General features: G+C 39.6%; 1 protein-coding gene across 1 annotated transcript in view; it reads right to left on the minus strand.

Moving 5' to 3' along the window:
* The window catches only part of IGSF10 (immunoglobulin superfamily member 10), a 157977-nt gene that overhangs the window by 62812 nt on the left and 70735 nt on the right, over positions 1-24430 (minus strand). Inside the window, exons 3-4 of the mRNA XM_069618390.1 lie at positions 5249-5378; positions 2145-2535 (exon numbers count right to left, since the gene is read on the minus strand). Coding sequence (XP_069474491.1) covers positions 2145-2535; positions 5249-5378 — 521 coding nt within the window. The remainder of the gene's footprint in view (positions 1-2144; positions 2536-5248; positions 5379-24430) is intronic.

The following is a 24430-nucleotide window of genomic DNA, read 5'->3' on the forward strand; positions in this document are numbered from 1 at the left end:
ACTTGTCTCCGAATATTTACTGGGATGCCTCTATAGACCTGCGCCACTGGTTTAATGGAGGGGTCGATGCGCATTTGTATCTGCTTATGTTTTAGCTTCCCTAGCCCCTTGAATGGTGATGAGAATAGTTGTTCGATCTTGACTACAGTGTCTATGTATTTGTGCACCATTACCTTTTAAAGGATGTGAAGCAGGCCATTTCTATGGCCAATTAAAACAAGTGAGGACCTAACTAGGATAACCGCATCATGTGCAAACTCCCAGGTACTGAACACATACAAATTACAAGTCCATCATACTTATATCGTTCAAATATTGTTTACAAATATCTTCAATGAACCTCCATTTCTATGGCCGCCTTGAGACTTAGGATGCATCTGCTTACTGCCGTGGCCTCCAATACTTGCACGGCTATCTTTTTCTCTTGTTTTATGTACTTGCATGTTACTTGAAGAAAACCTTTGTATGGTAGGGGGTTCTTTGCACTATATGGGAATATATCCATGTCCGATCGGTGCCGTTTCGGTGCTTTTTGTATGTGCTTGTACACCTCCTCGCTGATCACATTCACTATGGACCCCATATCCACCAGGAATTCGGTCTGCGGGTTGTTGACTTTCTGTAACAGTGTAGGGCTGTGTTCAGTCGCTTGTTGGTTTCCCAGAAAATATAAGTAGCCATCGCGTCTTTGGTCCTCTGCTGATGAACTTGCATTGCTGTCAGACAGGGATTGTTCAATGAGATATTGTATGAGGCATCTGTATTTCCGAGTTTTGTGAGTAGGGGGAATGCAGGACCTTCTTATTTCTTCTGATTGTCAGCTGATGCTTGCTCCCGACGGCTGCACTTTTTGTGCCCACCTGCATCCTTGTCACGGCCATGGATGCTCCTACTGCTTTGGTGCCAGTATTATCCTTTGGTTTTCTGGTCCTATGTCCTTCACTGCCCCCCCTTAGTGGGTTCCTCAACATTCAGCATACCGCCTTGAAATGGTTCTCTCCCCCGCATGCTGAGCATAGTCTATTCTGTGGTGAAATGTAATGCATTGTGAAATCTGGGCCTCTCCACGAATTTTCAGGATACCCAAATCTGGGTGTGGCCTGCGTCTTTGTCGGTTGCATGGTGGAATGTAGTATGCTGTGAGACCTGGGACCCTCCCCCGTTACACAGGATTCTCAAGGCTAGGCATTTAGCGATACTGCAAAGGTTAGCTGCGAGACATATAACCCATTAACCAAAAAGCTCAACATCTCTGCATACTTAACTCACACCAAACTCACACAACCATCTCTCGGACAGCAAACAGCATGCACTTCACTGCACCTCACCAACAACACATAAGCTGCACCAACAGCACACGAGGACAAACATCGATCCGATACTCACACCAAAGTTCAGCGCACGGTGTATACCGAACTGAAGCTGCCAACAGGACACCACCTGCCTCACTATCCTACTCCCTCTTCTCCTTACTAACCCTCCCCGCCTTCTCGTTTGCAGATCCGCCTGAGCGCCTGGGGACCAATTCCATTGGTGACGGTGCGCGGTACAAATACCTTTAACATTTAACTATATATGCACCGAATGTGGTCAATGGCATGCAAACAAATACCCAAGACATACTGGCAAGATAGCTGCCTTCATTTGCTCTCTACCAAAATACTGGCATATTAACACAGAACAGCCGAAATCTATCTGCAGTCTTTTAATTATTTTAGCACCCAAAAGTGCGAGTGTCTTTTAAATGGATGTCCTGAAACTGGTGAAAACATTTTTCATATCACATTGAAAGTTGCACAGTGCTATTTTTTTTTAACAGAAGAGGTTGTACCTCTATTTAAAATATTAGCTATTAGACAATATTCTACACTTGAATTAATAAGAAAGCAAGTATTGAAGAGGATGACAACGTCACCATGCATTATAAGGAATTAAATACTGTTTTTGTGTATGTAAAACGGATATTTCAAGTCATCTTTGCCCTTGCTCCTCTATTTGGTGACAGTATAATGTATTGACTTGCCAAATCCTTATAATATACTGTTGGGCATTATCTATCACATATAGACACAAGAAACAATAATAACCTAATAAACAAAACTTGAAAACATTTTAATCTCTTTCTTAATCTCTCGGACACTTACCTCTTGATTCTTCTGCCCATTTGGCAAACCACTGTAGCTGACAGTCGCATGACCAGGGGTTACCATTCAGATACACCGTCTCCAATTCGGGCAAGTAAGAAAACATGTCCTTCGGGAGCGTAGAGAGAAGGTTGTCCGACATATATATGTGCTTAATAGAGGAGGTTTTAAATATCTGCATGTAGCGCAAGGTGACAAATGTGTCGGAATGAAGCTGTGTCAGTGAGTTACCCTCCAGGTGAACCAGCTTTAGAGAGGTCAGTCCATACAAAACTTCCGGGTTCAGAAATTCAATTTTATTGTGATCCATGTGCAGCCTGATCAAGCTTTTGAGCCCTTGAAATGTGTTCTTATGGAGGCTGCGCACTTTGTTGTAACTCATTTTTAAGACCTGGTGAAGACAGAAGAGAAAAAAAAAATACATGAATGAAAAGTTGCGACTTTTAGGGTATGTTTACTAAATATAAAGGGCCTCATCACGAGTTGGGCTGTAGCCCTTAAATGCAGTGGTAACGGTATTACCGCCACATTTAAGGGCTGCCTCTATCACGAGTTGGGCACTAAATCGGCTATTTTACCTCCAGCTTTTTTTCTGGAGGCAAAAATCCCTGTAGTATTAGCACTGAAAATTCCCAATTGGATCCAATGGACCTAATCAGGTATGGGGATTTACCGTTAAGGGCCAACCCGTGATCCAGTGGTAATACCACCAGGCCGGTCGGTGCTAGGGCTATTACAGTTGGTGGTATTACAGCCGGGACTACAGCCCAACTCGTGATAAATAGTCTTAACACTATTCACTGCTTCTTAATATCTTTTTTTCAATAATTTCTCATAAAAACCATAAGGATAACATCCCTGAAATATAAAGATATTATTAATTAAATTGTTTGAAGCACTGATGCTGCCAAGCAGAGCCTCACCAAGTAGAGTTTATGTTTATTTTCCAAATTGTTTGAATGATAGTGGATTTTTGGCACTAGAAACTCTTCTTAACACATGTGTAATCTGTCTGTATCATTTGTGTTTGCATGCAATGCCAGAACATGCCAAAAAGAGAGAAAGCAGGATCTGTTTTCAGTTTTGCTGATGCTTTTCTTGAAAAATGAGCTGAGCCCTAATCAAGAATTTGGAAGAGACAAAAGAATGGAACAGCAGCTAAGGGCCAAAAGATGACGGCTTTCCTTTCAGTGCACCATCACCTCGACTTCCCTGATTGGAAACACTTTTAAACACGTGTTGTCATTTATTTGAATCTGTTTTGGGTTACTCACCTTCCAATATATATATTTTTTTCATACACAGACCTGGTCTTGAAAATAATTATTTTTAGAATGTTGGCTGTTCGACCTTGCAGTATGCACATGTCTGGGACTATTCGAATGTACTATGCATGCAGTAGAATGTATATGTAAGTTCTGTTGTATACACGTGTTTCTTTGCTTGTTCCAATGCTTATTTCAATAATAGGTTTGGAACTGGCCATCTGATTATGATGTTAAGTCAAGAACTTTTTGCATAATTCCAAACTATGGACAAGAGTACTGAAAATGGCAGATTAATCGGCAACAGGCATGCAATATATTTCACTGAATCTTATAAGGAAAGAAATGTGTCAGATAGTTTTGTACTAACTTTAAAGTGCAAACTTAACAAAATGGCAGCCCTGGATCTAATCTGTAATAATTGTGTAAACGTAAAAAGCATTAGTACATACATTTGTACTACCGATTCCAGTTCCCGAATTTACATTGGTGAATTCCACACTCAAATGGGGGAGTTTCCTTTGGGCATGGCAAATCTCCTATTACGGATGCATATGAAAACGAGTTCCATGTAGCTTTGCTGAGTGGGCACCCCCCAACCCCTCATTGGTTCGAAGACATGTTGCAACTGTTTACCCTTTGGGGTGGACCCCAGTGCCAATTGTATAGTGAGCCCCCGGGTGTCGTGCACACATCTTGGCAGTGGCACTGAGGTGCCAATAATGTGATTTCACATGACCACCCACATCAACCTCTGATGGGCGATGGTTGAGGGCCCCTCTGAGTGTGGGAGAAGTAGGGACTGCACCTATCCATTTAGGAGCCCTCAGATGCCTCTTCCGAGGTCAAAGGTGTCATTTGCACACATTCACAGACTGGCAGGTAGTGGTGTCATCAGTGCAGTGCTTTGGGTTTATGGTGCAATTCATGAAGTGTATGACTCTGCTTTTGCACGCAGATCACACTATCACTACTGTCATTTGGCATGAGATTATAGTTCGCCTAGGCTGCCATCATTCTCTGCATTTTCCTGTATGACCTGCACCACGATGTATTAAGGATACTGGTTTCAGGGAGTGGTCCAAGGTGGGTCTGTAACTTTAAGAGGATGACACACAACTGTGGACTGTGGTTAAAAAGTGTATGGCTGTACTAGGGAAAAGAGTGAGAAAATAACAATGGCTTCTGAACACAAACATTCCCTTTACCAGTCTGGGGCATAGGCGTGACATTCTCAATTTAGGCTTATATTAAAGCAAGTATTCATAGCATCTAGATAGCTTAGGACACAAGAACAATTGCAATGATTAGTGTAAGCATTAGCCACATATAAGAAGGTTGCATACCTTAACGTTTGCATGGTGCCATCCAAACCGTATGCTTCCAGTTATAGCACACAGCATCGGTATCAAGAACTATCGTATTTATTTATTTAATATGATATATTTTTAGTCTAACACTTTACAAATATACAATACATAATATGTAGAACACTACATAATTAATTTTCCTTTCAAATCTGTGTCAAATCAATCAAATATTGATCAGTGTTCAGTTCACAATCAAAATAAAAATCAGGATCAAAATCAGTATCAAAATCAAAATAATTACAATAAGTAAGTAAAACAAATACTACAGTAAATACATAAAATCTCTTTGGTTAGAAATTAACGGAAACAGTAAAGGACGATAAAAGAAAGAAAAGGAGAAGGAGAAAGGAAAAATGAAAAGAAAAAAAGAAAGGACATAAAGAATGAATAAGGATGTAGATAAATGTATCACAATAGTAGAACTGTGGAATTATCTTATATTTGCCTCCCCTGACACTAAACGTCTTACCTGTAATGAATGCAGATCCTGAAAAGCTTTTTCATGGATTCTTTGTATCTCATTACTATGCAACATCAAGAGTTCCAGTTTATTTAGCTCAGGAAAATCATGTTCAGTAAGTTCAACCAAACTGTTGTATCTGTAGAACAAGAACAATTTAGAATATTTTGAAAATGTTGTCTTGTTTGGTTTCATTTTATCAATGTATGCACATCTCTTAATGACAGATTTTAGAAGCAGCATCCAAGTCCTATCACCATCCATGTTGTTCTATCTAGCCCCTTGGACCACAAGCACTAGGACTAGAAATTGGTGACTTACTCTATACTAACAACTGAAAGAGCATACAATCTGAGTTGATGATTTGAGCACTCAGATCCTCGCCAGATGCATTAGCCTAATGGAAAAATAAGTAAAGAACAGATTTTCTTCAAACATTATGTCTTTCATCTATTAAAAAATATCAGGGATTGTTTATCCTTGGAAATTATTTATTTGTGTATTCATAAATTATGTGACAATGGTTTCAATTATACAGTCAGTGGCAAATATACATATAGCTACACAAATAGATCAGGTACATTTATGATTGCGTGCATATAGATTACCCAAATCAGCACATATGTACATGCACTCTCTATGCTCCACTATTTCCCATAATGGATCATCGGCTTGGTAAGCTGGAGTTGCAGTCCCATGACTTCAGCAAAGTTGGATACTCACCATCCACATGGAATGCAGTCACTCTCCACTTCTCTTCTAACACTGCGATTATCTGCGTAGTTATAAAACCAGTGCTTAATTTGTAAAACAAAATAAGTACCAGGGCCCAAATATTTTCTATCTCTTCTGTGACACTGTGGGTGGGCACCAATGCTGCCACTACCCATTGCTGTTCCCGACGGTGTCAACATATTTGGGGTGACCCTACAGCTCACACCTGCTCATTGTGGTTGATGAATGCACTATCACCGATTCATAATGAAAGTCTGAGACAATAAGTTCCAGGGCTCAAAAATAAATGCCAGAGCTGATCCCTGGCAAACAACCCCACAAATTAAGCACTATTTATAACTAACAGTGAGTTACAGTCAATGCTCAAACTTTGACCATGAACATATCTAAGGTTGAACCACTGTATATATGTAACCATCTTGTTATATTATGCTTGCTTTACTTGATGGACAGTTCTGTCTACGGAAAACGGAAAATAAATAGCAATTTGTAAACCATGTTATCTTATCACTTGTTGTTTGGCACATTAAACGGGAAGAGAATTGATGTGTCATACCATGTTGTAAAAACACAGTCAAGACATTTGACTCCTCTGAGATATGGTGGTCAAGGATGTTATATCCTATTAACAACCTAACTGACATGTGTTTCAACACTAGTGAGATTATGGAGATATGGGCAAGGTCCCAAATTATTTTTGCCAAAACTCAAAGGCGAGAAATGCAGAGGTGAAGTTAGTTTCATCCCTCCCACGTCTTCCTCAGGGTTCCAGATGTACACGTGGGAATGGTTGATAGAAATTGTGGTCCTCAGCAGAAATGCTATCCTGTGTTTGTCATGTCTATCTTCTGCCATGTCAAAGGGAGTTAGACATTGTGTGTCTTCCCTTTGTTTTTATTTTTCAATTATGGTTTTAAATTTGAATGGTGTTGTGGGCGAGACTCTTATTTAATGGCCACAGTCTCAATCCATTTGTCCGTTGTCCCCAAAAGCGCTAGAAGGTGTGACCATACCTTTAAGACCATCCTTCATAACCACTTGGCTTGTGGGTAGCTGCAGGGCCTGTACGATGATTTCCTGATGTTAAGGCACTGCCACAGCATGCCACCTCTTGAGTGGGGGCGTAGAGGGAGTCCTCTAGAAGAGCTTCTCATATGCACTGTTGTGACCGAGTGAGAATAGCACCAGCATGCCCCATTAAAAAGCAAATTGACCTCTAGATCATACATAGTAAACGAGGGACAGGTTTTTCTTTTTATTATGTCAGCCAGAAAGAGCTATTCATTTGATAGCATCATTTCATAGACATCACAACTCCCACAGTTGAAAGTTCAATGTATAAATACCCACAAGACACTACCTACAAGGATTTGTAAGTAGCATCTTTTGTTTATGTGTCTTGATATTAAGAGAATACATTATACATCCTATAGTATAGACGTAAAATGGTTACTCAGTATTTAAAACTAGGGATATGTTGTGACCAGAATAAAAATGAGATTTAGGAACACCTACATTATCACTGGATTCATTTCTCCTATCCTCATTGTTCATTTATTTTATTTTTTTTATTTCATGGTACATACACATCAAATCTCAATGATCTGGCTGCAATGATAACCCAATGGTACTGGATAAGGAAAAATGTCAGATAATGGAATGTCAATTACCCAGGTGGAACAGAGCCAGAAACCAAAGTAATAAGTCAATGCACTAAAGCATCCTCTTCTTCTGATGGCATTCTGCCATCCAAAATCTTACTTATCTAGCTTCAAAATCGTGTTAGTCAGGATTTCCTTAAATGGAACAGTATCATGGCTTGCAATTGGAGGTGCACATTCATAGTGTTATTTATAAGAGGTTGCAGGATAACACCGCGTTTACTGTATATTCGTAAAGCATCTGAAAAATAAGCAATATATTTTGCAAAGTGCCTTAATGAAAGGTAGCATCATAAGAAATTAGTGATTCATGAATAAAATAAATAATTCCAAAATACCAGGCAATTAAACATCTGAATTTATATTAGCAAATAGTCTTCAAAAGTTCTTGCTTATTGATAAACGTGTGTTTGACTGATGTGTGTTTCTTCTGAATCATTTTAATACAATAGGTGGTGTCATTGTGTCTAAAATGTCAACCATCAGCAATTGTAGTCCTGGCTAGTTTGAAACTCACAGCATGTTCCAAGAACATTATTTCTTCTAAAATAGTTTTAAACCATAAGGAAATGTTTGCACCCTTTTGCACTAGATTAATCAATGCATCTTTCCGGGAAGGAAAGGTTCTCAAGGGCATTAAGACCATAGAAATTACCCCAATACCGAAAAAGCCTAACCTGGATCCTAAAGACCCAACAAACCTTAGACCCGTCATCAACTGCAATGTCCTTCTTAAAATACTCGACAAAGCTGCGTATAAACAATACCAATCATATATCAAAGCTGAAAACATTGTACATAATAAACAAATGTGGTTTATGCCAAATCACAGAACCGAGACTGCTCTTATAGATCTTCAGTCTCACATGCTACAAATCAATGAGGAAGGTTAAGTGGGCATGCTGACCCTGTTGGATCTATCTGCTGCATTTGAATTGGTGGATCATGGTATTCTGAAAGAAACACTTAGCCACTTAGGTCAATAATTGGATCTGGCGGGTGAATGGTTTCTTTCCTTTCTATCGGACAGCGAAGCAAGAATCCAATGGCGTGACATACGATCTCCAAAGTCCCCCATATGGTGTGGTGTCCCCCAGGAGGCAAGCCTTTCCCTGTTGCTCTTTAATCTCTACGTCAAGCCATTTTGCTCGCTCTTGGATGGACTTGGGTGTGTTTTTCACAAATGATGGCGACAACACACAGTTAGTCATTGAAATCATAGGAGCTTATTATAAAGATGCAACAACACTAGCAGTGACATATCATCTCATTGAGACATGGATGTCAACCAATTGGCTATGTATAAATGGGGAAAAAAACGGAGCTAATGATCTTTGGCTCATCTACCTCACGTGCCAAATTGGACTCTGAGTATTATACATTCCAAATCGGCACAAACTGCATAACTGTCCTTGATAAAGTAAAAATGCTAGGAATCCAATTGGAGGCCACTCTTGCCTCCGACGCACATGATAATCCGTCTATAAAAAGCTGTAATTACTCACTCCATCTCTTGTGAAACATCCGCCTCTATGTATCCCAGAATAATGCAGCAACCATCGTACTATCCAAACATGATTACTGTAATTCGCTGCTGATCCGGGCCTCAGCCACAAACATAGGTAAATGTATGGTGACACAAAACAACTCCGTGTGTATCGTGAACAAACTCGCAAAATGTGAACACATCACGCAGCATAGGAAAAACCCACACTGGTTATCCGTCCATGACAGAATTCACTTCAAAATAGGATCAATTGTCCATAAATGTGTTTATGGCACTGCCCCACTATACCTAAACAACCTGATCTGCCAGTACCTACCAACAAGAGCACTGCATTCAGCAGGGAAGAATCTGAACAAATGTCCTAGATACAAGTGAGAAAAAGGACTAGGAAAATCCTTCATTGTCAAGGCAGCCAAATTATGGAACCTTATGCCCACTACTCTGACGGAAGACAGTAATCTGAAAACTTTTCAGAAAGCATTGAAAACCTATCTATTTCGGTAACTCTCCTTCCCCCTGAGCCTTCAGAACCTATCTACACTGTACCGTCTTTACTGGAATGTCTTTTGTGTTTTTGTCAAAGTGCCCCGCAGGCTTTCAGCACTATAGAAATGCATAAACAAAATACAAATAAAATAAAAAAGTGCACATAAGTCAACCATGTGCCTGACTAAAATTGCTATGTAACAATATTACTTTGGAGCAAATCATGCCATGTTGCCCAAGGAAAATTGTATTGCAGGCATGTTTTGAAATAGAATGTCTGAGCAAATTTCCCCAAGTAAACTTCTCCAAAATTGGTCTGGGAACTTTGAATTGTGATAAAATTACTCTGTGGAAATATTGTCCTGAAGTGAAATGAGCTGTGGCAGTTTGAAAAAGTGACCACATGTAATGTGCATGTATTTACGTATGTATGTATGTATGTTGGTAGGTGATATATATAACATTCAGTAAAAAAACTTTGTTAAAGGGAGGTAATGGTTAAGTTGCGCTACTAAAAACCTATGAAATTCAGTAAAAACACTTTGTTCAAAGGACATTATTGTTCCAAGTAAAACCAAAAACCCCCTGAAATTCGCTAGTTATGGTAAACTAAGCAACCATAACTCGCGTCAGCACTGTGCATTGCTAAGAATAACACCCAGGACATCAAAGATGACATCACAAATGTCATTGATGACATCACTGATGACATAACATGTGCATTAACTTTTCATGAAAAGTCTGTACAAGGGATTCTTATTATAATGTTGACAAAAAAGTGTCAAGGATCAGTGGAATAAATATAATGAGCTATGTAGTGCATTAAGCAATGCATTCATATACATAGTGTTCTATTATGAAGTTCTTTACAGTATAGTAAGCTACTCATGTATAAACATAAGCATTGTGTGCAGCATACATGATGGAGGTGCAATATTCATAATCTTCCCATGTTGAATAGTGAAATGATAAATGCTTTCTTATTAGAGTTTTGCGTACTGTGCAACATGTAATAAGTAGCTAATAAAACCCACTTACCACATAATTTCATTATTACATACAAAACACAAAGACACAACAACACATACAAATATGAGTATATAAAGGGAAAGTGAAATACGCAAAAAAGCAGCAGTAGAACCAGAACGTGTTCATAACCTAACTGATTATCTTTATACACAGAAATGATTGTTCTGCTTCAAACCTACTACTACCCTATGTATAACTATCACATGATGTGACTGCACACTAAAGAAAGTAATGTGAATACAAATATGAGCATATCCAGGGAAAGTACAGTAATAAAAAAACAGCAGAACAATAACAAAGTGTTGATAACCTTACTGATTGTTTTCATACACAGAAAGCATTGCTGTCTTTCAAGTGTGTATGTTCCTTATGCATAGGTTTCATATGCTGTGAATGGACCACAAGTGAATTATTGTAAGAACCTATTTGAAGGATAAGTCTACAAATATAGTGCTTTTTGAATTTTTTGTTCCTAACTATTACTGACCAAGATATATCACTAAAGGAAAAAAGAGCGAGTCAGACATGTGATGTCATCAGTGATGCCATCAATGAAATTTGTGATGTCATCTTTGATGTCCTGGGTGTTAGTCTTAGCAATGCCCGGTGGTGGCGCGAGTTATGGTTGCTTAGCTTTCCATAACTGGCGAATTTCAGGGGGTTTTCGGTTTTACTTGGAACCATAACGGCCCTTTCCCACCATTTATTTACTGAATATCATAGGTTTTTAGTAGCACAACTTAACCATAATGTCCCTTTAACAAAGTTTTTTTACTGAATTTCATAGGTTTTTAATAGCACAACTTAACCATAAGCTCCCTTTATCAAAGTTTTTTTTTTACTGACTATACATATACATAGTGTAAATTTGATAGATGTTTATTAGGATTCCCTTACTTTATAAACATGTAACATAGAATATACTGAACCCCTTGCTAGTGATTTTGATGTTCGCGGACTGTGCGTGTGTCGCGAATGGACGCAGACAACATCAACACTACCCAAAAACTCAGGGGGGTATCTTGTATTGTTCTATCATGCCATATACACACTGTACAAGTTCAAAAAGCAGCACATAAACACAATATATGTAATAATAAATAAGAAGTGGAACCTATATATGTAACAGATCAAACGTCCATTTAAATAGCACATGTACTAAAATGGAATATACCAAAACAAAAAAGATATGCCTCCAACATAATTACCTCACAAAAACTGCACAGCAAGAAGCAACAGTAGACCTACACAACAGTAACAACAAAAACTTACCAGAAACTAGTAAGCAAACTTCATTTTTCTTATATATTTCTAAACTTTCTGGATTAGGTACACTGAAAGTAATATGTTGTTTTTTACACAAAAATGTCCAGTACTTGAGGAAATTACCAAAGACAGTGATACTAATGGTAGACACTTCTCTATATAAGCAAACTAATAATCATTACTGTATGTGTACTTAACACATTTTTTTTTAACGGACATACAAACAGTGAAAATATTATAGCAAAAGAGACGTTAGAAAATGCTCTACAGCACATGGAACAAAAAATGGATATGCTTATGGAAAATGTTAATCTTTTAAAACATTTTGTGGAGGACTACATAAAAGAAAAAATTAAATATCATTGTTCCACATGCACCTGTTCCCCCTCTCCATGTCCTAGACAACTATCCCCAAACCCTCAATATCTAGAAAAACGTTGTGAGGAGACTTCCATCCCTTCATCCCCTCCCATCCATCCTCTCCAAACCTCTAATTCCCCTGTATTTGTGTCAGTTTCTGCTTCCCCCTCTCTTTCATAAATTTTATATTTGTATATAATAAAAAATTATTATGTGTGTTTTAATTCAGTCCTTTGTGTCTTATTTTTTTTCAAAAGGCAGTTGGGGTATCCACAGACAGCACGGGTGTCCGGTATGTCTGCAATGAATCAAAATGGGGGTGTCCTAAGGACACTATACCTGTCCGTACTATCCACAAGCAAAATGGAACTGTTCTTAGAACACACTGGGTGTCCGGAATGTCCGCAATTAACCAAAATAGAGGTGTCCTAAGGACACTATACCTGTCCGTACTGTCCGCAAGCAAGATGGAACTGTTCTTGGAACACACTCAGTGTCTGGAATGTCTGCAATTAACCAAAATGGAGGTGTCCTAAGGACACAATGCCTGTTCGTATTGTTCTTGATTATAATGGGAGTGTCCGTACTGTCCGTAGAACATCTAAGCACATGCACACCACACCCATAGGTCCTAGGAACATTGCGCCTTTCCATAACTGTCCATCACACGTGTGTTGCACTTTTAATTAGTTTGAGGACCTGAACACTGCCCGTAGAACACCCGCGTCCATGCGCATAACCGTTCCTGCACATTTGGTGTCCTGCAGACAGCCGTCCCATTCGCGAACGTGTCCGCAATGTCATCATGTGACTGCACCCACGCTGAGCGTGTGTTCTGATTTGCGGACACTGTCCAGGTCCCCGAACATATTAAAAGTACTTTTTTGGACAATCCAAAGTTTTTTACAGGAAAAATTCACCATTGCATATGTCCCAGACAATGTCCCTGTCGTTCTACATACTTTTTGAAACTTTTTGAGCCTTTTTGGGGTGTTCGATCTGTCTGCGGACAGCGTGGCTGTCTGTGGAGCGCGCACCTGCACCCCTATAAAAGGCCACACCTCAGAGATCATCCTCATTATTTATTTCTACTAATGAAGATTAACTTGCTTTTTCGGCTGTTGCTGCTCTTGCTGTTCTTGCGGCTTTTCCATCATCTAACCTGATGGCATCCATGGTTGCTGCTGCTCCAACCGGTGCTACTTCTGCCTCAGCTCCATCCCCACACCCTCCCCCACCACCACCTCCCCAAAGACCTGCAGAGGGGATCAGGCATGAGGATATAGAGGAGGAGGATGAAGAGGATGAAGAGGATGAGGTAGTGGAAGTCCCACTACCAGCACTCACCGTGAGTCTTGGGTGTGGCAGTTGTTTACCACTCTTGATGGAGTGCCAAAAGCACATGCGAATAAGGTCACCGGCAATCAATGCCATATGGTGCTGAGTCGTGGGAGGCCTGGTTCGTACAGCTTTGGTACAACATCAATGAAGCGACACCTAAGGTCATTCCATGGTAGGGCTATTCGCAAGGTTGTACCTTGTGATAAACATAGTAGGTTGATTTCCTCTACAACATCCTCCGTTTCCACTCCTGTCACCACAAGAGACACTCCAGTGGGACATGGCATCCCTCCAACTGCCTCACAGGCCATTCATGATGCTGTTGACTCTTACCTTTCGAGGGTCACAATATTCTGTATGTACTGCGACACAGTATTCTGCAGAGGGGAGAATCTTCTGAGTGCTTTCGAGACTGCGGTCAAGGATCACAAGAAGGTCTGCCAACTGCCTGAATAGGGCCCACCCTACATCTTCCTCTCTCCACCTGCCCTTTCTTATCCCTGGGGTTGGTGTCCCTTCCTTTCCCCTCCTTTCCTTGTGTGTTGTGTTTAAAAAAACCAAAAAAATAAAATAACAAAACCAAACAAAAAAAGGCTCTTTTCAGAACCGCCTTTAACAATTTAAAAATAGAAGTGACAAATAAATAGTGCAGGGCCCTGTACATTTTTTAGAAATCCGCAGACAGTTGGCGGACATTTATTTTCTGAGGTGCTGCCCTATCATAACCATTGCACTTTTCTATGGGAGGGAGTGGTGGCTCTGAAAAGATCCTTTTGGTGGTGTTTTTTGTGTTTGAAAAACTTTGAATGGTCTACAGCTACTGCAAAATGGATGGCTGTAATTCCAAAAAAGGTTGCAATGCATTTTGTACATTTCTCAGAAAAATCTGATTGCCAGCATAAGTAAGATGGACTCCATCTCTGCGAAAAATGTATGTGCTACGAAACATAATATTTTTATTGTGAAAAGAGGACATGCCAACATCTCTTAAAAAGACACAAACAACCTTATTGACATTGTGCCTTGCTTCCTCCATTTGTGGACCAAATGAAGAAGAACGCAGCCACACCTGTCTCTGTGCAATACGAGAAAAAATTACTTGGGAATTTGGAAACATGTCCATGACCTTCCCAAGATATTCCAGACACATGTCCTAAACTGTTCCCTCCACAATGAATTATAATTATGTCTGGATGATGCTGTGTCTCCAAAGTAGCACAGAGAGGTACCAAGTCCAGCCACTTCATTCCACGCAATCCATGCCAGTGCACTTCCACGTGAGGGAATCCAAGATCTGCGGCTACTCCACAGTGTTCTGCATGCACCTCCCATCAATGTATCCATGAGTCTCCCAAAATCCAGATAATCTGTTTTCTAAAACACACAGCCATATTCTCTCAGGAAAAAGACTTTCTGACAAACTCTCTCCTTACACAACACACCCAGTAAACTTTATTGACCAATCCCTTGCTCTACTCTTTCTCATTTGCATGCCTCTCTACCCCAAAATCCCCATATGTGATTCGCGGTGTCCGCGGACAACCACCATGTCTGTGGACATATCGAAAATCTGAGTGTGATGAATTTAAATTTAGAGAGTGTGCCCCATTTGCCCTTTGAGGTTGGATTGTTTTCTTTTTTTTCTTACTTTGCTCCTAAAATCTTCACATAAGCTTCTCCAAAGCAACCCTTAAATTCCAAAACAACATGGCATTTCCCATAAAAGATAAAGAAATGCCATCTTCTTCAAAATAAACAGCATTACTGGAATCAATATTCTCATTATTACAGAAGAACATACCAGATCTAAGCATTAAAGCACATATGCCTCGGTTGATTGCACACCAAGCAATGTTTTGCTGAAGGCAAAAAACAGAACTATTGTCCCATATTGCCCTTGGTACTAATCCCTTCATTACTGCTTGAACCAAGTGTTCCAAATCTGCCAACAAAGGACGAGTACTGACATAGCCCAAATGCAAAGCACCACAAAGTGAAACAACCACATGGGGACTGTTCATCCTGCCCATATCTTCACAAACTTGTACAATACCCTGTACATTGCAATCAGAGACAGTGCTCCACACCACCTCCTCTCCTTTAACATCAACATTGTTTGCCACATGCCTGCATTGAGCATACTGCTGTAAACCGTGCACAAACATATCTGCAACCACCAACACCCTGACTTTCTCCACCTCTGCCATCTTCGCTACACACATCCTCTTTCAACACAAATCCACAACCTCAACACCTGATTGGCTAATCCCTAGTGTGCCGGTTCCATGCTAGATTTGCTGGAAAACCCTGGATGTGGCACGCCCTGTCCGCGGACAGCCGCAGTGTCCGCGGAGCGCGTAACTCTTAGACAGCCCTTCTTCCATTTCCACTTCACTCTCTGTACCATTCCCTCTTTGGATACGGCTAAGCAGTCACACAACCATCCACCAATCACACCCAAGACCTCTACATCTAACTCCATCATCACAGTTCAGCACTTCAAATGTACTGTTGATCAATCTGAGTACAAGTCTCATATCACTGGAATGCACCTACTACAAAAACTACTGTACAAGTCTCCAAGATTTCTACTTGCAGCTGCATGCATATCCACATGCATGCATACAAACTACAGGTATGCATATTTTATGCATAGTACATGTACAACTCTTATACATGCATATAAACAGAGTAACTGCCACTTAACCTGTATAACTTATAAAATGAACTTACTATTATGTTTCCCATCTGCTATAATCAACTGTCACTTCCAAACCTGTCTGCTATCTAAATTCTTTTTTTACACACACAGCTATCTAAAAAATTATAATATTAAAAGATGGGCGAAATAACAGTTAATTGTAGAAAAACACTTAGTAGTGTATTATAAAATTACACACAGCCAGGATAAGTTCATGCATCTTTATACATTCACACAGATAGACACTATCATTTAAAAGGTCCCATATGAAATAACACCACTGCCTGTACTTCTCATCCTTCTGCTTTATTACCCACACCTTCACAAATGCATACATTACGTTTCTGCCATTTACCTTATAAACATTACAAAATAAGTATATCATTATTTCTTCTATCTCCTAACATCCAATAACACAGCCTTAAGAAACCAAGTGAGTTTCATACACGTAGTATTATACTCATTTGCAAAGCATGTTGAACTAACAGATTGTAAGTAAAATGTAAAGGCTGCACATAGTCAAAGGAAACTGGATGCACACACTATGTTCAGTTATCAAACAACAATACTACTACAAAAACATAAAAATCAATGTCTAAATTAACATCAGTGCTATAAACACACAAAAATACTAACTTCTTTCTTTTACAATTGCAGTGAAGACCACTCTCCTGAAAAGCAGCAGCATCGGAAGTACAAACAACAACTCAGAAAAAACCTGCTCATTCCAAACAAAAAAAAGTAAGTACAATACTACCATAATATTCTAACTGTTACTCAAACACACTGTGGGGTTGATTCATGGAATTTGTGTGCTGAAAAACAGGGATTTGTGCGCCATTTTGCCCACAAACCCCATTTGTAAAACAGTGATTTGCAGGCAGAATGGCACACAAATTCCAGTTTTTTGGCGCACAAATTCCATAAATTAGACCCTAGAATGTTAGTATTGCAGAACAAAGAACTGTTTTAATTCTATACCATTAGATTTAGGATTAGTGCTTCTCCTCACCACTAGCTTACTTTTTGCTGTCATCTGAACCCCAGTATAGTAACATACAATTACAAGAATAGCCTTCCCAACTAGTTGTAGCTGTCCAATGCACAATCACACACCTCCACATACATCCTTACCATCATACTCAGACACTCATGCACACAGCACACATACATTGCAGAAGTTCTGCTACAGAGTCCTTCAGAATCTTATAAAAACAGGAGAGAAATCATGCACAACCCTTAAAACCTACCGTAGAAAATTAATCTTAGAAGCTCTCATAGACATTGCAATCCTTCTCAAAAGGAAGTTATTTATTGTAGTATTAAATGAAACCACTAACAAAACTAACTACTAAACTACAAAAAAGAATTCTTAATAAATGGAATGTCAACAAAAATAACTTCTTAGATAGCTGTGGAGGTGAATGGAGTCACACCATCAGCATAGAACCATATTTAAATGAAGAAGCATACAAACAAAAGCAAACAAACACAATTGCCATACATAGCAGTGGACGAGGCTATGAAAAACTTAATAATACCATAATGAAACAAGAAACGCTGCTTACAAAAATATCCCCAGAAACCTCAGTATCACCTCTCCGTCCGACTGAACCAAAACGTCCAGTGTACAAATGGCCGTGAACGTCAATGTGTAACATTGACAAAAAATCTTTCAAATCTTTACGCCAGTTCCTCAATCAATAAGTAAAAGGCAAAGACAAATTCAAAATGAAATTTCTACAAAATATGGATACCTGTCCAGTGCGCCAATACACAGGTCTACAAGGACATTCATTAGCCTGCATTTCAGGACCTAATTGCAAAAGCGCCTTCCATCATATCAAAAAGATATCAACACATCATTCAATTATAAGAAATCTAGTCCATAAACTGTACTATGCTAAAAGTCCAGCTTTAGCATAAGGCAATTTAAAGAACATTCCTCTACTTGGTACAGCCAAAGACCTACTCGAAGACATAGAGCATATCCAGAGAAAATATTTTGGAAGTGAAAGCCACTTACAAAATGCAATAGCTTTACAACAGACTAGGAACAATTCTACAAATGGCAACCTTCTACTACACACATACAAAAAATATACTAACATTTAAAAGTACATCCGCTGAAGTACCAAACCATGTGTGTGTGTCTTGCCGCAGAACTTTTTCTAAAAGTAGCACAAAAACTGTAGACATAACATACAAAATAGAAGACAATGAAGATTCCAAATGGCTTGAATTAGCTCTCTACCTTATAGCAGAAAACAAACATGAAATAAATGACCCCTTAATACTTTGCAGTTACTGCACTGCAAAACTTGACAACAACCAAACTCCTTCACGAGCTATCACAAATAACTTGCAATTATTCCCACTAAAAAAACCCTTGCAACAACTCAGTTTATATGACAGCATCATAATTCAAACAGTACATCCATTTCAAGCAATAATACGCCTTCAACCAGAAACAGCAAAATTACCTCCCTCAGAATCCATGCATTTTTTAGAAATCTGCGGACAGTTCACAGACATTTATTTTTTGAGGTGCTGCCCTATCATAACCATTGCACTTTTCGATGGGATGAAGTGGTGGCTCTGAAAAGATCCTTTTGGAGGTGTTTTTTTTGTGCTTGAAAAACTTCAAATGGTCAACACCTACTGCAAAATGGATGGCTGTAATTCCAAAAAAGGTTGCAATGCATTTTGTACATTTCTCAGAAAAATCTGATTGCCAGCATAAGTAAGGTAGACTTGATCTCTGCAAAAAATGTATGCGCTACGAAACAATATTTTCATTGTGAAAAGAGGACATGCCAACATCTCTTAAAAAGGCACAAACAACCTTATTGACATTGTGCCTCGCTTCCTCCATTTGTGGACCAAATGAAGAGGAACACAGCCACATTTGCCTCTGTGCAATACGAGACAAAATTACTTGGGAATTTGGAGAACCTGTCCATGACCTTCCCAAGAACTTCTTTCATTGCAAATTGCAAAGATATTCCAGACACATGTCCTACACTGTTCCCTCCACAATTAATTATAATTATGTCTGGATGATGCTGTGTCTCCAAAGTAGCACAGAGAGGTGCCAAGTCCAGCCACTTCATTCCACGCATTCCATGCCAGTGCACTTCCACATGAGGGAACCCAAGATCTGCAGCTACTCCACAGCGTTCTGCATTCACCTCCAACCAATGTATCAATGAGTCTCCCAAAATCCAGATAATCTGTTTTCTAAAACACACAGGCTGTCACGACCCTCGCCCAAAACCCCCTCTGGCAAACCCATTGGCCAGGTGGAGTCAGGACTCGGGCCTCTAGAGCCTGGCATCCTCTTCAAAAGCCCTCATGGGGCCAGTCCTGGCACCTATGGCGCCAGGCTTATACACCATGAAAAACAATGTGCTTGGGAACTACTTTATTGTATTGTATTGTCAGCCAACATGGAGGTATCCACATAGCTTGGTACCTAAGAACCAAGATATGCGGTCTAGTGTTTTGGGTGTGGTAGCCTAGGGACTACTTTACCTGGACTATTTTGTTGGGGCTATTTAAACCACACCCGAGAAAGACAATACGCTTTGCGTTACTTTGCAGCTTGCAACGTGACGCTCAAGGTGTCCAGATATTCCCTCGAACCTCGGCGATGCAGAACCTGCAAGGAGACAAAAGGAACATCATTAGCAGCAGCATCTTACCTGCAGTCTTCATCTTTAAACACTCGCAGCTACTGAGAACAGCTTCCTTGAATCTGCACGCCTCCCGGACAGAACGACCTGAAAGAGGTAGATAGAGGCAACATTTAAGAAAGCAGTAGAGGCATTTACAAATTACGAACTGCTCAAAAGGCTTACCAGGCTGGTCGCCTCTCGGCTGGCACCACTGCAGACATTCCACTCGCGCTGAAGAACACCGCAACCTACAAGGAAGGAAAACACAGGTTAGCAAAGGCAAGACTTTGCAGCGCTGCGCATAGCACTTACTTACCGCATCATGGCGCTCTTAATGCGCCATCATTTACCAGCAGGGCTCAACCAAGCCAGTTCACCATGCTGAAGCTCCGCATCCCTAAGGGAGAAAAAAAGAGACATTTTAAACAAAGAAAGGCATGCAGGATGGCAACAAAACTAAAGAACAGCAATAAGACCTACCTGAACAATATCAAACGGGCCGGCGTCAGTGAAGTAACTGGACTGCACTCACCCATGAAAGACAACACGCCCCTGCAAATAAGGCAGGACGGAGAGCATGTCTAATTCTACCACAAGGCAGAACCTTCCCCGCAGACCACATCAGGGCAAAGCTGAGAAGCATACCAGTGAGTAACCCGGCTGGGTGGCGTCCCTGTGGATACCAGGTGAGCGTAACACAGCCATAGCTATCTGTTCTTCTCTCAAGAAAAAGACTTTCTGACAAACTCTCTCCTTACACAACACACCCAGTAAACTTTATTGACCAATCCCTTGCTCTACTCTTTCTCATTTGCATGCCTCTCCACCCCAAAATCCCTGTATGTAATACGCTGTGCACGCGGACAACCACCATGTCTGTGGACATATCAAAAATCTGAGCGTGATGAATTTAAATTTAAATAGTGTGCCCCATTTCCCCTTTCAGAATGGCTTTTTTTCTTTTTTTTTTCTTACTTTACTCCTAAAATCTTCACATAAGCTTCTCCAAAGCAACCCATACATTCCAAAGTAGCTTGGCATTTCCCATAAAGGATAAAGAAATGACATCTTCTTCAAAATAAACAGCATTACTGGAATCAATATTCTCATTATTATAGAAGAACATACCAGATCTAAGCATGAAAGCACACATGCCTCGGTTAATTGCACACCTAGCAATGTTTTGCTGAGGACAAAAAACAGAACTATTGTCCCATATTGCCCTAGGTACAAATCCAGAAAAAATAACTTTGGCATTTGGAAGCACGTTCAATACTGCTTGAACCAAGTGTTCCAAATCTGCCAACAAAGGAGAAGCACTGACATACCCCAAATGCAAAGCACCACAATGCAAAACTACCACATGGGGACTGTTCATCCTGCCAATATCTTCACAAACTTGTACAATACCATGTACATTGCAATCAGGCACAGAGCTCCACACTACCTCCAATCCTTTAACATCAGAATTGTTTGCCACATGCCTGCATTGAACATACTGCTGTAAACCGTGCACAAACATATCTCCAACCACCAACACCCTGACTTTCTCCAACTCTGACATCTTCACTACACACAGCCTCTTTCAACACAAATCCACAACCCCAACACCTGATTGCCTAATCCCTAGAGTCCCCGTCCGATGCTGGATTTGCAGGAAAACGCTGGATGTGGCATGCCCTGTCCGTGGACAGCAGTGGTGTCCGCGGAGCGCAGAACTCTTAGACATCCCTTCTACCATTTCCACTTCACTCTCTGTACCATTCCCTCTTTGGATACAGCTAAGCAGTCACACAACCATCCACCAATCACATGCAAGACCTCTACATCTAACTCCATCATCATAGTTCAGCACTTAAAATGTACTGTTGATCACTCTGAGTACAAGTCTCATATCACTGGAAAGCACCTACTACAAAAACTACTGTAAAAGTCTCCAAGATTTCTACTTGCAGCTGCATGCATATCCACATGCATGAATACAAACTACAGGTATGCATATTTTATGCAGAGTACATGTACAACTCTTATGAATGCATATAAACAGAGTAACTGCCACTTAACCTGTATAACCTATAAAATGAACTTACTATTATGTTTCCCATCTGCTATAATCTACTGTCACTTCCCAACCTGTCTGCTATCTAAATTCTTTTTTTACACACACAGCTATCTAAAAAATGATAATATTAAAAGATGGGAGAAATAACAGTATAATTGTAGAAAAACATTTAGTAGTGTATTATAAAATTACACACAGACAGGATAAGTTCATGCATCTTTATACACTCACACAGATAGACACTATCATTGAAAAGCTCCCAGATGAAATAACACCACTGTCTGTACTTCTCATCCTTCTGCTTTATTACCCATACCTTCACAAATGCATACAGTCCATGCTTTTCTATACAGTTTCTGCCATTTACCTTATAGACATTACAAAATAAGTATATCATTATTTGTTCTATCTCCTAACATCCAATAACACAGCCTTAAGAAACCAAGTGAGTTTCATACACGTAGTATACTCATTTGCAAAAAAGCATGTTGAACTAACAGATTGTAAGTAAAATTTAAAGGCTGCACATAGTCAAAGGAAACTGCATCCACACACTATGTTCAGTTATCAAACAACAATACTACTACAAAAACATAAAAATCAACATCTAAATTAGCATCAGTGCTATAGACACACAAAATTACTAAGTTCTTTCTTTTACAATTGCAGTGAAGACCACTCTCCTGAAAAGCAGCAGCATCAGATGTACAAACAACAACTCAGAAGAAACCTGCTCATTCCAAACAAAAAGAGTAAGTACAATACTACCATAATATTTTAACTGTTACTCAAACACACTGTGGGGTAATTCATGGAATTTGTGTGCTGAAAAACGGGGATTTGTGTGCCATTCTGCCCACAAATCCCCATTTGTTAAACAGTGATTTGCAGGCAGAATGGCACACAAATCCCTGTTTTTTGGTGCACAAATTCCATAAATTAGCCCCTAGAATGTTAGTATTGCAGAACAAAAAACTGTTTTAATTCTATAAAATTAGATTTAGTATTAGTGCTTCTCCTCACGACTAGCTTACTTTCTGCTGTCATCTGAACCCCAGTATAGTAACATACTAATACAAGAATAGCCTCCCCAACTAGTTGTAGCTGCCCAATGCACAATCACACACCTCCACATACATCCTTAACATCATACTCAGACACTCATGCACACAGCAGACATACATTGCAGAAGTTCCACCACAGAGTCCTTCAGAATCTTATAAAAACAGCAGAGAAATCATGCACAACCCTTAAAGCCTACCGTAGAAAATTGATTTTAGAAGCTCTCATAGACAGTGCAATCCTTCTCAAAAGTTATTATTTTAGTGTTAAACAGAATGAAACCACTAACAAAACTAACTACTAAACTACAAAAAAGACTTCTCAATAAACGGAATGTCAACAAAAATAACTTCTTAGATATCTGTGGAGGTGAATAGAGTCACACCACGAGCATGGAACCATATTTCAATGAAGAGGCATACAAACAAAAGCAAACAAACACAATTGCCATACATAACAGTGGACGAGGGTATGAAAAACGTAATAATACCATAATGAAACAAGAAACGCTACTTACAAAATAATCCCCAGAAACCTCATTATTACCTCTCCATCTGTCTGAACCAAAAAGTCCAGTGTACAAATGGCCGTGCATGTCAATGTGTAACATTGACAAAAAATATTTCCAATCTTTACGCCAGTTCCTCAATCAATTTATAAAAGGCAAAGACAAATTCAAAATGAAACTTCTACAAAATATGGATACCTGTCCAGTGCGCAAATACACAGGACTACAAGGACATTCATTAGCCTGCATTTCAGAACCTTATTGCAAAAGCACCTTCCATCATATCAAAATGATATCAACACATCATTCAACTATAAGAAATCTAGTCCATAAACTGTACTAAGCTAAAAGTCCAGCTTTAGCATAAGACAATTTAAATAACAATCTTCTACATGGTACAGCCAAAGACCTACTCGAAGACATAGAGCATATCCAGAGAAATTATTTTGGAAGTGAAAGCCACTTACAAAATGCCATAGCTTTACAACAGACTAGGAACAATTCTACAAATGGCAACCTTCTACTACACACATACAAAAGAAATACTAACATTTAAAAGTACATCCACTGAAGTACCAAACCATGTGTGTGTGATTTGCCTCAGAACCTTTTATAAAAGTAGCACAAAAACTGTAGACATAACATACAAAGAAGAAGACAATGAATATTCCAAATGGTTGGAATTACCTCTCTACCTTATAGCAGAAAACAAACATGAAATAAATGACCCCTTAATACTTTGCAGTCACTGCACTGCAAAACTTGACAAGAACCAAACTCCTTCATGAGCTATCAC

This window comes from Ambystoma mexicanum, chromosome 10 (assembly GCF_040938575.1).
Source record: "Ambystoma mexicanum isolate Mex_15411 chromosome 10, UKY_AmexF1_1, whole genome shotgun sequence".
In the NCBI taxonomy this organism is placed as follows: domain Eukaryota; kingdom Metazoa; phylum Chordata; class Amphibia; order Caudata; family Ambystomatidae; genus Ambystoma; species Ambystoma mexicanum.